The 12,491-nt window shown below is 44.1% G+C and overlaps 1 protein-coding gene across 3 annotated transcripts in view; it reads left to right on the forward strand.

The window, feature by feature from the left end:
• Positions 1–8,522: 8,522 nt before the first annotated feature.
• eng (endoglin) overlaps positions 8,523–12,491 on the forward strand; it is a 65,431-nt gene continuing 61,462 nt past the window's right edge. For 2 of the 3 annotated variants that reach the window (XM_042060636.1, XM_042060638.1), the window contains exons 1-2: positions 8,523–8,639; positions 9,900–10,147. In XM_042060636.1, coding sequence (XP_041916570.1) covers positions 10,087–10,147 — 61 coding nt within the window. In that variant the 5' untranslated portion in view covers positions 8,523–8,639; positions 9,900–10,086. Of the gene's footprint in view, positions 8,649–9,899; positions 10,148–12,491 lie in introns of all 3 variants that reach the window. The other variant, XM_042060637.1, reaches the window with a different exon arrangement.

The raw sequence follows: 12,491 nt of genomic DNA on the forward strand, positions 1-12,491 counted from the left end.
ATATAGGGTGAGCAGTGGGAGAAATAGGCCGTTGTTGTTTACGTAGTTGATACGAAGAAGCAACACAGATGGCATGACCACAGGGAAGGATAGTGGACACGAGTATGAACCATATTTTACAGAAATGTCTGGACTGTGTGCATGTGTTGTTATGTGTCCATCAGGTGTATGGAGCATTAGCCAGGGGACGCACTCGTGCTGCGACTGCATTAGTCAGGGGCATTAGCCAGGGGACGCACTCGTGCTGCGACTGCATTAGCCAGGGGCATTAGCCAGGGGACGCACTCGTGCTGCGACTTCATTTGAAAGCTTAATCAGCTCAGCCCGTGTGCGGTTATTCAGCTCAGCCCATGTCTTCCCGTCTGGACAGAGTATGATGAGATCTCCCAGGATGACCAGATTGACACCATCAGTGGTAAACACATTCTGGCAGCACTGCCTAATGTCAATCATGCACACTCTGGGGACACAGAGAGGACACATCTCCAAACATTTTGTGTTTCCTTGGTGAAACTAAAGGGTACTCTTTTGCATCCCTTGGTGAAACTAAAGGGTACTCTTTTGCATCCCTTGGTGAAACTAAAGGGTACTCTTTTGCATCCCTTGGTGAAACTAAAGGGTACTCTTTTGCATCCCTTTACACACGTGGAGCGAGAGGTCACACAGGGGCCATTTGGGAGGATGCAAAGCTGGTGAATTAGTATCAGAGGAATCATTTAAGAGTTCAGATGAAAAAACAGTTACAGTAGGTCCACCTTCACAAATGTGCATAAATCACGTTGCTTTTTTTATTATCAAACCCAGGTAATATCTATCAAAGAGTTATTGGTATATTATTTGTTACATATAAATATATTTGAATTCACACACACACACACATACTGTATATACAGTGTTGGGGTCATTACTCCAAAAAAGTAATGTATTACTGTACACATCACTCACTACTGTAAAAAACATAATCCTATTACTTTACTCTCTATGGAAAGTAACACGTTACATTACTTTTGCATTACTGCGTTGAAATGTTTCTATGGACGCTGTTATTGATATCGTCCCCTTTTATTTATTTAATTAATGACGTTAAACATTAAAACATTGAGTGTGAAACATTAGGTAGCATAATCTAGTCTAGACTACTCCAAACCAGGTTGTGTTGTACCAGGCATTTTCTCTGCTTTGTCTTGGTCTTTGACTGAAAGCTGCCGTCAAGTTCACAAACACGGAACCTCAGTGCTGCTTTTAAAAATTGTGCAAATTCAATTGCTTTACAGAAGCGCTGCCCAACTCGCATGGCCTCCTTCACAGTGTTGAATGGTGACACGCGCACCACACAAAAAATATAACTGCTTTCAGTGAAGTGTGCTCTCGAATTGCACACCTTCTGTCATTAATATAAATGTTTTTGAGGCAATTTGTGGTGTGATTGACTTCAGACTAGTCAATAGTCGCACACTGTTCCCTCTTGCTCTCCCTCACAGTAGTATGCTAGCTAACACACTGTTCCCTCTCGCTCTCCCTCCCAGTAGTATGCTAGCTAACACACTGTTCCCTCTCGCTCTCCCTCCCAGTACATGTAAAGTAAAGTCACCTGTGTCTGGAAGGTCCAGTCACTGGTCAGTCGGTATTATACACATTCACTGCACTCAGGCAAACTCCATTTCACTAATTGTGGGACTACTACTACTGGACCGTTGCTGATTTAGGTCAGTCAGTATATATATATATAGTTAGGAACAAAATTATGAATTATTATAGATAATTATGAATTATTATATATGAAAAAACTGAACACTAAAAATGTTCAGTTATCAAACTGTGATGGAAGAGTGTATTATATTCTCTATAGGAATACTCCATCTTTCTGTGTGTGTGTGTGTGTATGTGGGGGGCAATAGGGTGTGTAGGGGAGGGGAATGTACCTGTGTGCGTGGGGGGAGTATGTATGTTGTATGTTCACTATGGGTGTGTGTGTGTGTGGGGGAAGTATGTATGTTGTATGTTCTCTATGGGTGTGTGTGTGGGAGGGGGGGTTGTTGTACGTTCTCTATGGGTGTGTGTGTGTGTGTGTGTGTGTGGGAGGGGGGGTTGTTGTATGTTCTCTATGGGTGTGTGTGTGTGTGTGGGAGGGGGGGTTGTTGTATGTTCTCTATGGGTGTGTGTGTGCGTGGGGGGAGTATGTATGTTGTACGTTCTCTATGGGTGTGTGTGTGGGAGGGGGGGTTGTTGTACGTTCTCTATGGGTGTGTGTGTGTGTGTGTGTGTGGGGGGGGGGGGTTGTTGTATGTTCTCTATGGGTGTGTGTGTGTGTGTGTGTGTGGGGGGGGGGGTTGTTGTACGTTCTCTATGGGTGTGTGTGTGTGTGTGTGTGTGGGAGGGGGGGTTGTTGTACGTTCTCTATGGGTGTGTGTGTGTGTGTGTGTGTGGGAGGGGGGGTTGTTGTACGTTCTCTATGGGTGTGTGTGTGTGTGTGTGTGTGGGAGGGGGGGTTGTTGTACGTTCTCTATGGGTGTGTGTGTGTGTGTGTGTGTGGGAGGGGGGGTTGTTGTACGTTCTCTATGGGTGTGTGTGTGTGTGTGTGTGTGGGAGGGGGGGTTGTTGTACGTTCTCTATGGGTGTGTGTGTGTGTGTGTGTGTGGGAGGGGGGGTTGTTGTACGTTCTCTATGGGTGTGTGTGTGTGTGTGTGTGTGGGAGGGGGGGTTGTTGTACGTTCTCTATGTGTGTGTGTGTGTGTGTGGGAGGGGGGGTTGTTGTATGTTCTCTATGGGTGTGTGTGTGTGTGTGTGTGGGAGGGGGGGTTGTTGTATGTTCTCTATGGGTGTGTGTGTGTGTGTGTGGGAGGGGGGGTTGTTGTATGTTCTCTATGGGTGTGTGTGTGTGTGTGTGTGTGGGAGGGGGGGTTGTTGTACGTTCTCTATGGGTGTGTGTGTGTGTGTGTGGGAGGGGGGGTTGTTGTACGTTCTCTATGGGTGTGTGTGTGTGTGTGTGGGAGGGGGGGTTGTTGTATGTTCTCTATGGGTGTGTGTGTGTGTGTGTGTGTGGGAGGGGGGGTTGTTGTACGTTCTCTATGGGTGTGTGTGTGTGTGTGTGTGTGGGAGGGGGGGTTGTTGTACGTTCTCTATGGGTGTGTGTGTGTGTGTGTGTGTGGGAGGGGGGGTTGTTGTATGTTCTCTATGGGTGTGTGTGTGTGTGTGTGGGAGGGGGGGTTGTTGTACGTTCTCTATGGGTGTGTGTGTGTGTGTGTGGGAGGGGGGGTTGTTGTATGTTCTCTATGGGTGTGTGTGTGTGTGTGTGTGTGGGAGGGGGGGTTGTTGTATGTTCTCTATGGGTGTGTGTGTGTGTGTGTGGGAGGGGGGGTTGTTGTATGTTCTCTATGGGTGTGTGTGTGTGTGTGTGTGTGGGAGGGGGGGTTGTTGTATGTTCTCTATGGGAATAAAGGACTAAGAATAACACAAAAACTATCGAAAAAACATGAATGAAGAGTAAATACATTTAACTAGAAAAATAAATACTGAAAGACCACCATAAATGACAACGAAGTGGAAGAGATATGTAATCACATCTCTCTTAGTAGTGCAGCGTGACTGTATGGAGTCAGAGATTAAGTAAGAGATTAAAGGAATTATCCGGAGTAAAATGCACTTTAGATCAATTTACGGATGATTGGTAGTACATACGTTGAGTTGACATCCAAATCATGTCATTCGGATGTGTTTTGAGAAAGTTCGATGTTACCGTTTTTAGTCAAAGCTCGTTAGCGTGGAAGTGAGAAGAGCATATTATTCCTTCATACATGCCACGACGTCATGCAGGTGCAGTTTTGATTGGAGTGTGAATTTGCTGAATATAAGACTTTCAGATGGTACTCTATCAGTGGTTTTGTATCAGTCATACCAACATAGTTGTCAGTGGAAGAAAGAAAGATATAAACATTAATTTAAGTCTTGATAAAAAGGCCAGACAACTTAAAGTAAAACTATGAGAAAAAAATGAGAAACAAAATGTTAAGAATGTTTTGAAACATTTGCTGAGGCTATCTTTGTGAAGTACACATTTTAAATAGACAGGAGACGATGTCCCTAAATCACCGCTGTTATTGGAAATTTCCGTGACATCACGGTGAGCAGCGGCATTTCCTGTCCCTCACACCTTAGAACCAGCCTTCCGGTTGCCCCGACAACACTTTCCTCCAGGTATCCGGGCTATCCTCCTAGGAGCGCCCCGCTCGCCATTCCAGACACGCTGCTTCTCCTGCTGCTGTGTGTGTGTGTGTGTGTGTGTGTGTGTGTGTGTGTGTGTGTGTGTGTGGCGGGGGAAAAGAGGAAAAGTCTGCCTTGGAAGAGGAGGATGTGTCTCTCGGAAGAGCAATCACTTAGAGACGAAAAACTCAAGCACGGAGGAGACGGCTCTATAACAAGCTTGTGTGCTCCGTCAAAGGCTCCTACCTGCACACGTAGGCCTGGCCGGGGGGCGAACAGAGTAGGAATGTGGGGTGAACAATTGAAAATAAATACACAGGACCCTGAAAGGCCGTAAACGGGAAGCAGTGGATACCAGTGGCCTTGTGTAATAACACAGAAGCGGCACTAAACCCAGCGGCCCACAGGAGAACCCGCAACAACTCACGTCCACACTTATGAGAAAGAAAAGCGCAAAAAAATAAAATAAAACTATAAAAATAAAAATAATAAAAAATAAAAATAAAACTTGTACATTTTTAAAGCAGTGTTTTACTAACCTATTTAACAGATGTGTTTGACAGCCTATTTGGAGGGTGTGTGTGTGTGTGTATGTGTGTGTGTGGGGCCATGAGCTGGACCAAGATGAATTGTGTGCAGTCGTTTCAGTGACATTTTACACAGCCAGCGGGTGTGTTTGCCTCTCAGGGCCGACTCTTGAGATTTATTTTTCATTGAAAACAAAAAAAAAACCCCACTGCTGCTGGTGACTGAGTGAACGTGCGTACTTGCTGACCCGCGGTCATGGCCATCGCTTCAGCCCGCTGCCCTTGAGGACACCCAGAGAGAGCCATAAGGAAGGCCAGGGCTGGCGCACAGACACTTTCCCCCTTTGTTTAATGTGTTGCTGGCCGCTGGCATGGAAACGAGTGGCACAACGCGGGAGCCCACGTCGCTCCGGCGATGACAGACGATGACCACCGAGCGCCGATTGTTTCCTGTTATTGAAACGCTGCGGGGGACGGTGGAGGGTCGCTCTCGTGGTGCGGCGCGGCGCCGAGAGGAGGGAAGCGACGTGTCGAGGAGGCCCCAGCTGCAGCAGGCGCACCGTCACCACCGTCACCACGGTCACCACGGCTACGGCTGCATGCGCGTACGTGCGGTCTCGCCCGCCGCTACTGCACGTCTCGTTTGTCCACCTTCGAGGCTTTTGATTAATGGCCAATGTTGGTCTCTGTCGGAATGTCTTGGTCATGGCAGTAACGACAAACCCAAGGTCTTAAAACCCATACATGGTCAGTCATTAGGTGACACAAATATAGAGGCAGCCTACAGTACATGCATGCAGCCTTATTTTCTTCTAGAAGGGCTAAACCACATTGGCTACCTGGTAATTCATTTTTGACATCTGCCAAATGTATTAGGACATGGGCCTACTTAGGCCTATATTGCAACATGGTTATTGTTTAGATGTTTACACAAAACACCAAAACTATAAAAATGAATTGTCATTGACAATCATGTTGTGAGTCGCTTTGGTTAAAAAGCGTCAGCCAAATGTAATGTAATGTAATGCAATTGAACATAACTGTTAAGTGAATTGGCATGTTTTTTTCATTACTCCCCATATTTTGTTTGAAACTTCTATATTGAGCATATATATTGCTACATATTAAACCTGAGTGTTTACCAGATACAGTGGATCTCCTCAGCATGGGGGTCCATGACCTCCAGGGGTTCCTCAGGGTTACTGCGGGGGTTCCATGACCTGAGGAGAGGAAGGAGGTAGAGTAGGAAAGAGAGGGATGAGGAGAGGAGGAAAGAGAGGGATGAGGTAGAGGAGGAAAGAGAGGGATGAGGAGAGGGATGAGGTAGAGGAGGGAAGAGAGGGATGAGGTAGAGGAGAGAAGAGAGGGATGAGGAGAGGGATGAGGTAGAGGAGAGAAGAGAGGGATGAGGAGAGGGATGAGGTAGAGGAGAGAAGAGAGGGATGAGGTAGAGGAGAGAAGAGAGGGATGAGGAGAGGGATGAGGTAGAGGAGAGCGTGGTAAGTGCGTATCAGGTGTGTGAAGCTGTCAGAAGCTAGCCTCGTGAGACCATCCTGATCTTGCAAGCTTCAGTTTTCCACTCACAGATCAGTCTGGCATCTTTCCGATAGAGAAAATTTGGAGCCGTTCGCCAAATGAACGGCCAATCAGTGATGGTTTTGAGGTGGGTTTAGGTGTGACGCAACGAACAACATGGCAGATGAGATGAGCGTAGCTATCACGCAAGTTTTATCCGAATTAGAAAGTATTCCTGGGGAAGCTGTGAAGCTATGAGTCTCAGCCATGCAGCTGGGAGGAATGAACAACACAGACATCCTCCATGGCCGATTCCAGTCGGTGTTCGGTAGCCCTGAATCTTGGTTACTTAACGAGAAATGGAGGAATATGCTTTCTTCAGAAGTGTACCATGAAAACTTGGTGGGGATTGTCGTTGATGGGGCCGAGTCAGGTTAGTCAGAAGCACTAGGAAAGGAGGAATTCTTGGAAGAGCTAGAGCTACAAGGTGGTTCTGCTATGGAATTAACTCCCTGGTGAAACTAAATATGCTCCAACTGCCATTTTTAAATCACAACTCAAAACTAAATTATTCACAGTTGCTTTCTCCGAGACCAGTCTTAGAGTATTATTTATTTATTTCATTTTATCTTATTTCATTTCACCTGGCTGCACTCTATGTTTTATGATTTTATGTTATGTACGGTATATTTTATGAATTGTATGTTTTTTTTATCCTTTTTTCTATTTTTTCCATATTTGATTTCATATGTTATGTTTCCAGCTGCACTCTGCTTCTTCACTTTTCTATATACATGTTATGACTTTTAATTTTCTGTTCTATAGAATTTTTCATAAAAACTATTTAATTTATTTCAACTTATTTGACTTTTTATTAATTCTATTTGACTGTTTTTTTACATTTAATGAATGAATGAATGAATGAATATTAATTGCCCTTTATTATTTTACATAATTATTATCTGTTGCTTCTGTCTCCTGTGGTGTAAATTGAATTGAGTTGTGAGTTGAATTGCCTTCGTACACGAAATGCGCTACATTAAATTGCCTTACCTTGCCTTGCCTCGGCAGGGGGTCCGTGACCTCCAGGAGTTCCTCAGAGAAAAATCAGTGTGACCTACTGTACAGCCTCTCGGGGCTTATTGCCTAATTATTGCATGATAACGTGTTAGGAGTTTAGAGTCATATGAGATCTGCAAATTGTGTTTTATATGTGAAAACTGTTTAAAGTTTTGCCAAATGGGTGATTGATTCAAGAAAGGTGTTCAGGCAACTGGGAATTTGGTTCAGAGAATGGAGTTTAGTATTTTAGCAACTGTGAAAAACTGTATTAGACATTATTCTTTAAAAGAAAACATATAAACTTATCACCTCATGTGTCCGTGAATTTGACCATTTAATAGAATGGCAGGAACTGATTTCACCTGCCATGCACATATGCCCCCCCTCCCAAAATTACCAAACCAAATTATTTGAGACAATTTTACTCCCTCAAAAATACATATAAAAAATATGTTCTATAAATACACAAATCTGTCAATAATTAGTATTTCATGGCTTATACCATTACATTGGGTCTTATATCCCACGACCCTGTCTCAAGTAGCCAAGGGTTCTTTTGCCTGAAAAACACAGAAGACTTCTGAGCTACAATAATTCAAACTATTATTATATAGGAAATCATTGAGATTGACTTGGCACCAAAAACCGACGGAGAAAAAGTGGGACGAGAGAGTTCCTTTGCTCCTCCAGAGGGCGGTATTGGGCTCAAAGTCACGTTGTTAGAGACATCAGCTTCCAGTGTGTGTAACGGTTTCTCATCACCTTGGCTGTCACCATCACCAGACAGTGTCACATACCCTACTTGACATTTTCATGAACAAATTAGCAACCACCCAAGCATCAGCAACCACCAATCAGTCATTACACCAAAAGGTTATGGATCTGTTGCAAACCAAGAAAAATGGAAAAAGACTGCAACAAACTTCAGGCCTAGTCTATAGGCCTAAGTAAATATGAAGTCCAGTCAAGCGTATTAATCCATTAATGTCTACATGATTTATTTAACACAATGTGCTCTATTTTGGGGCACAACAAATGACAAGGAAGTTATCAGCTTTGTGTTCGCTTACCCCTCTTCCTGGTTTCGCCAGGAAAGCCAGTGCCGCCCTTCCAGACCGACGTGCTGTTCCTGTTGACCACAAATCCCAGTGCTGGCCTGGGTGACGTTAATAAACGCTGCAGAGTGGGAGTGGTGAAAAAAAAAGTAATTCGCGGCGACTCAAACCAAATCAGAGACTTTGTCCAGGAGAAAGTTTGTCCAATTCGCCGCTATTCATCTGCTCGCGCACATGTGGATTACTGTAACGAGCCAAAGGACACGCGACCTGTGATTTGGTAAGTCCTGTGAGTCTTGCTTATTACCATTCTTACTTACTTTCCTAAATCATTTATAAAGCGGGGTTTCTAAATCTGACGGGTGTTTATAGATCGGTGTATGATTGAGGTAGCCTGGTGTTATAGCCTATATAGCCTACTGTATAGCCTATGTTATAAACATTTCAAAACTTGGGGATGGATTGCTCTGGACTGCTCTTGGTCTTTCAGATAACTTTCATATTAATATATATATATATATATATATATATATATATATATATATGGGCCTATATAGCCTATTATATACATAATGAAATGATAATTAAATGATGTCATCAACGTTCAGAAAGACTAACTTAACATAATGTGTATTAGGCTACTCCAGAATGTTGAAAGTATTCGTAGCCATATATTCAAGTAGACTATGCTTAATGCCTGCACGCGGAATTGCTGTTTGTATAGTTAGAGTGACGATTATTTCCCCTTCTATAGTGGCATTATTGGCCATAAATAAAGCTATAAATACCGATGATCAAATAAAGTTAGTTTATTGTATTTGGGCTATTATGTAGTTGTCTGCAAGGGAAGTATGCGGCATTTCTGCTTAGGTAGCGAATAAACAGTTATACTTTAGTCCTGCCACATATGATTCATGTATCAACACTGCCACTCTTATCTGATGTCTGTATTGTAGTGTTATTTAAAAAGAGCGACGCCGCGCTGTTTCCGGAGAGAGTCGGCCAGGAGTTACTGGTCACCACATGAACTAATTTCTCTCGGCCCCAGTGCGCTCATTAAAAAGCGATTTCAAAAAAAAAAAATGGTTAGACAAAACACATTCAGAAATTTCGAACTGGCGAACTAACAGTACAGCACAAATTATGCAAAATGTCCATGTCTTCTTTATGCACAAATTTCCTTGTAAACCTTTGCAATCAAAGTAATGAATGAATTGACTAAGCCTGCAGGAAAATAGTTTCTACCTTATTGTCAACAGATCCAAAACGGGTTAGTTGCATTTCAACATCTCTTGTGCACAGTGTATGGGACTGTGTTCCTTGTTCCTGTAGCTTCACTAAATGCCTGTGTTATCACACTTGAATATGTAGGCCTAACATAGCCTACTGTAATATGCAGTGGACACAGACACACACACACACACACACACACACACACACACACACACACACACACACACCACTACTAAACATTATGATTGAACCTCATCACTGGGCATGTATCTGTCTGTGGGCTGACCCATGTGCTTGCCTCCTTCAGAACTTCCTCAGGAAGTGGATTTGTGTGAAGACCTCCTCTCGTAAAGAAACCAGAGGCTCTCCAGCACTCCTGCCCACTCCACTCCACCAGCTCTGCGACTGGACAGCACTGCCCTGGTCTGAGCCACCCGCTGCCCTAGACACTCTTCCTGAGGACCTCGCTCTCTCCCCTTGCACCTGGAGCCAAGATGGACGCCCTGTGTGCACTCCTGCCTGCGCTGCTCCTGTGGGCTGCCATGGTAACCGCAGGTAAGAGACACAGCTGACAGCTGAGTGTGTGAAGCGTGACTGGTTGCGGGATTGACCGCTCTCCCGGCAGGCCGCGTCAGGCCGACCCGGTGAGATGTCATTTCGATTAATTTAACAGCATTTGGTAATGAACACATCTTACGATTAAGGGAGATCTTCCTCTTCCTCTCTTCCTCTTCATCTCTTCCTCTCTTCATGATATCGCTTCCTCTCTTCATCTCTCCCTCTCTCCTTCCTTTTCTGTCTCTTTCTCTCCGACACATACAGACACACACACATACACAGTTGTCAAGTTCAAGATTAAATGGGCTTCTTTTTGTAGTCACCATGAAATACATTATCTGCCTTTTCTCAATTTCATTGAAATGCAAAAATCCATGTTAACTAGAAATCTGACAGAATTTGCCAGAATCTTACATTTGTGTAAATCGGACTGGCTTTTGTTGTCTGAAGATATTGCATTTGGACAAAGCTAAATCACCTTTTATATTTTCAATCTCTGTGATTTTTATTCTCTCACAAATGCCACATGATATTACTTCAGGTTTCCTGCACCGGTCTTAAAAAATTGAAGTTAATTTGAGATGGAGTATATACTGCATATATTTAGCCTTAGCTGTACTCGACACTTTGGCATTAATCATTATGAGAAAATAAATCTATATAGCCTACCCATGGTCACCAGTTGACATTAGAGCAGCCTGGTTCTTGGTCTACTAATTTATTTCTAATTTCCATTTCATTGGCCTGTATTTCAGAACAGTATAGTATGTACTTTGAAGTGGCATTTTGTTAGGACATGGTCTATGTAGTGCAGCATGGTGCTCTCATTTTGTTAGGACATACTCTATCTAGTGCATGTTGTTAGGATGCACTCTATGTAGTGCATGTTGTTAGGACGCACTCTATGTAATGCATATTGTTAGGACGCACTCTATGTAGTGCATGTTGTTAGGATGCACTCTATGTAGTGAATTCTGTTAGGACGCACTCTATGTAATGCATATTGTTAGGACGCACTCTATGTAGTGCATGTTGTTAGGACGCACTCTATGTAGTGCAGAATGGTGTTCTCATCACATCTCTCACATCACACATCTTTTGCCCTGTCTTAAAACAAGAGAAATGAGTTTTGAACTCTGGAAATGTAAATCTTTCTGGAGCTGTGTGCCAATAAGATAAATTGCTCAGTTGTGCACTGTGAGGGAAAAGATCCCATTTGAATGGTCTACATCTTAAATAGTCTTCCATGGCTTCTGCATAGCTACATTGTAACATCATGATTCCATGGCTCCTGCATAGCTACATTGTAGCATCATAATTTGCAAGGCTGTTGTTAAGCAAATTGTCACCATCATTTTCTTCACTTCTTTTTCTGAGCACCTTTACAATCCTTTCCTTTCCGATTCGCATTGCTCTATGTCCCCAGTTACCCCTGTTAGCACTTCCCCTTTAAGACAGGGAGTAACACCCCTTTAAGACAGGGTTTAACACCCCTTTAAGACAGGGTTTAACACCCCTTTAAGACAGGGTTATTACTTACAGATCAGAATCCGAATTGTTTTTTACTGGCCACACAAAGAATTTTGTCCTAAACAGTTGGTGTCTCTCTAATAGTACAGATGAAATATGCAAATACAGTACAATGTAGACGATGTAGAAAGTGCTCAATATACAGACTCTGGACCATGGAGAGGTGGTATGTGTAAAGTAGCCTGCTGACATTAATATCATCTAAAGCAGTAATACTTATTTCATATGTGGTCAGGATTCTTATCTATGCCGTGCTCATATTCTTTATGAAGTTTGTAGGATTGGTCTCTAAAGAATGTCCAAGTGGTTCTCACATCGGGTATCGGTTTTGTGGATGGGGCAGGGTAGTGGTGATGGGGATGGGGATGGGGCAGGGTAGTGGTGATGGGGATGGGGATGGGGATGGGGCAGGGTAGTGGTGATGGGGATGGGGATGGGGCAGGGTAGTGGTAGGGGATGGGGATGGGGATGGGGATGGGGCAGGGTAGTGGTAGGGGATGGGGATGGGGATGGGGCAGGGTAGTGGTAGGGGATGGGGATGGGGATGGGGATGGGGCAGGGTAGTGGTAGGGGATGGGGCAGGGTAGTGGTAGGGGATGGGGCAGGGTAGTGGGGATGGGGCAGGGTAGTGGTAGGGGATGGGGCAGGGTAGTGGTAGGGGATGGGGCAGGGTAGTGGGGATGGGGATGGGGATGGGGCAGGGTAGTGGTAGGGGATGGGGATGGGGCAGGGTAGTGGTAGGGGATGGGGATGGGATTCAGCATGAACAAAAGTGTTTACACAGTCTAGCTGTGTAATCATATGAAAACAC

Source organism: Alosa sapidissima, chromosome 13, assembly GCF_018492685.1.
Source record: "Alosa sapidissima isolate fAloSap1 chromosome 13, fAloSap1.pri, whole genome shotgun sequence".
In the NCBI taxonomy this organism is placed as follows: Eukaryota; Metazoa; Chordata; class Actinopteri; order Clupeiformes; family Clupeidae; genus Alosa; species Alosa sapidissima.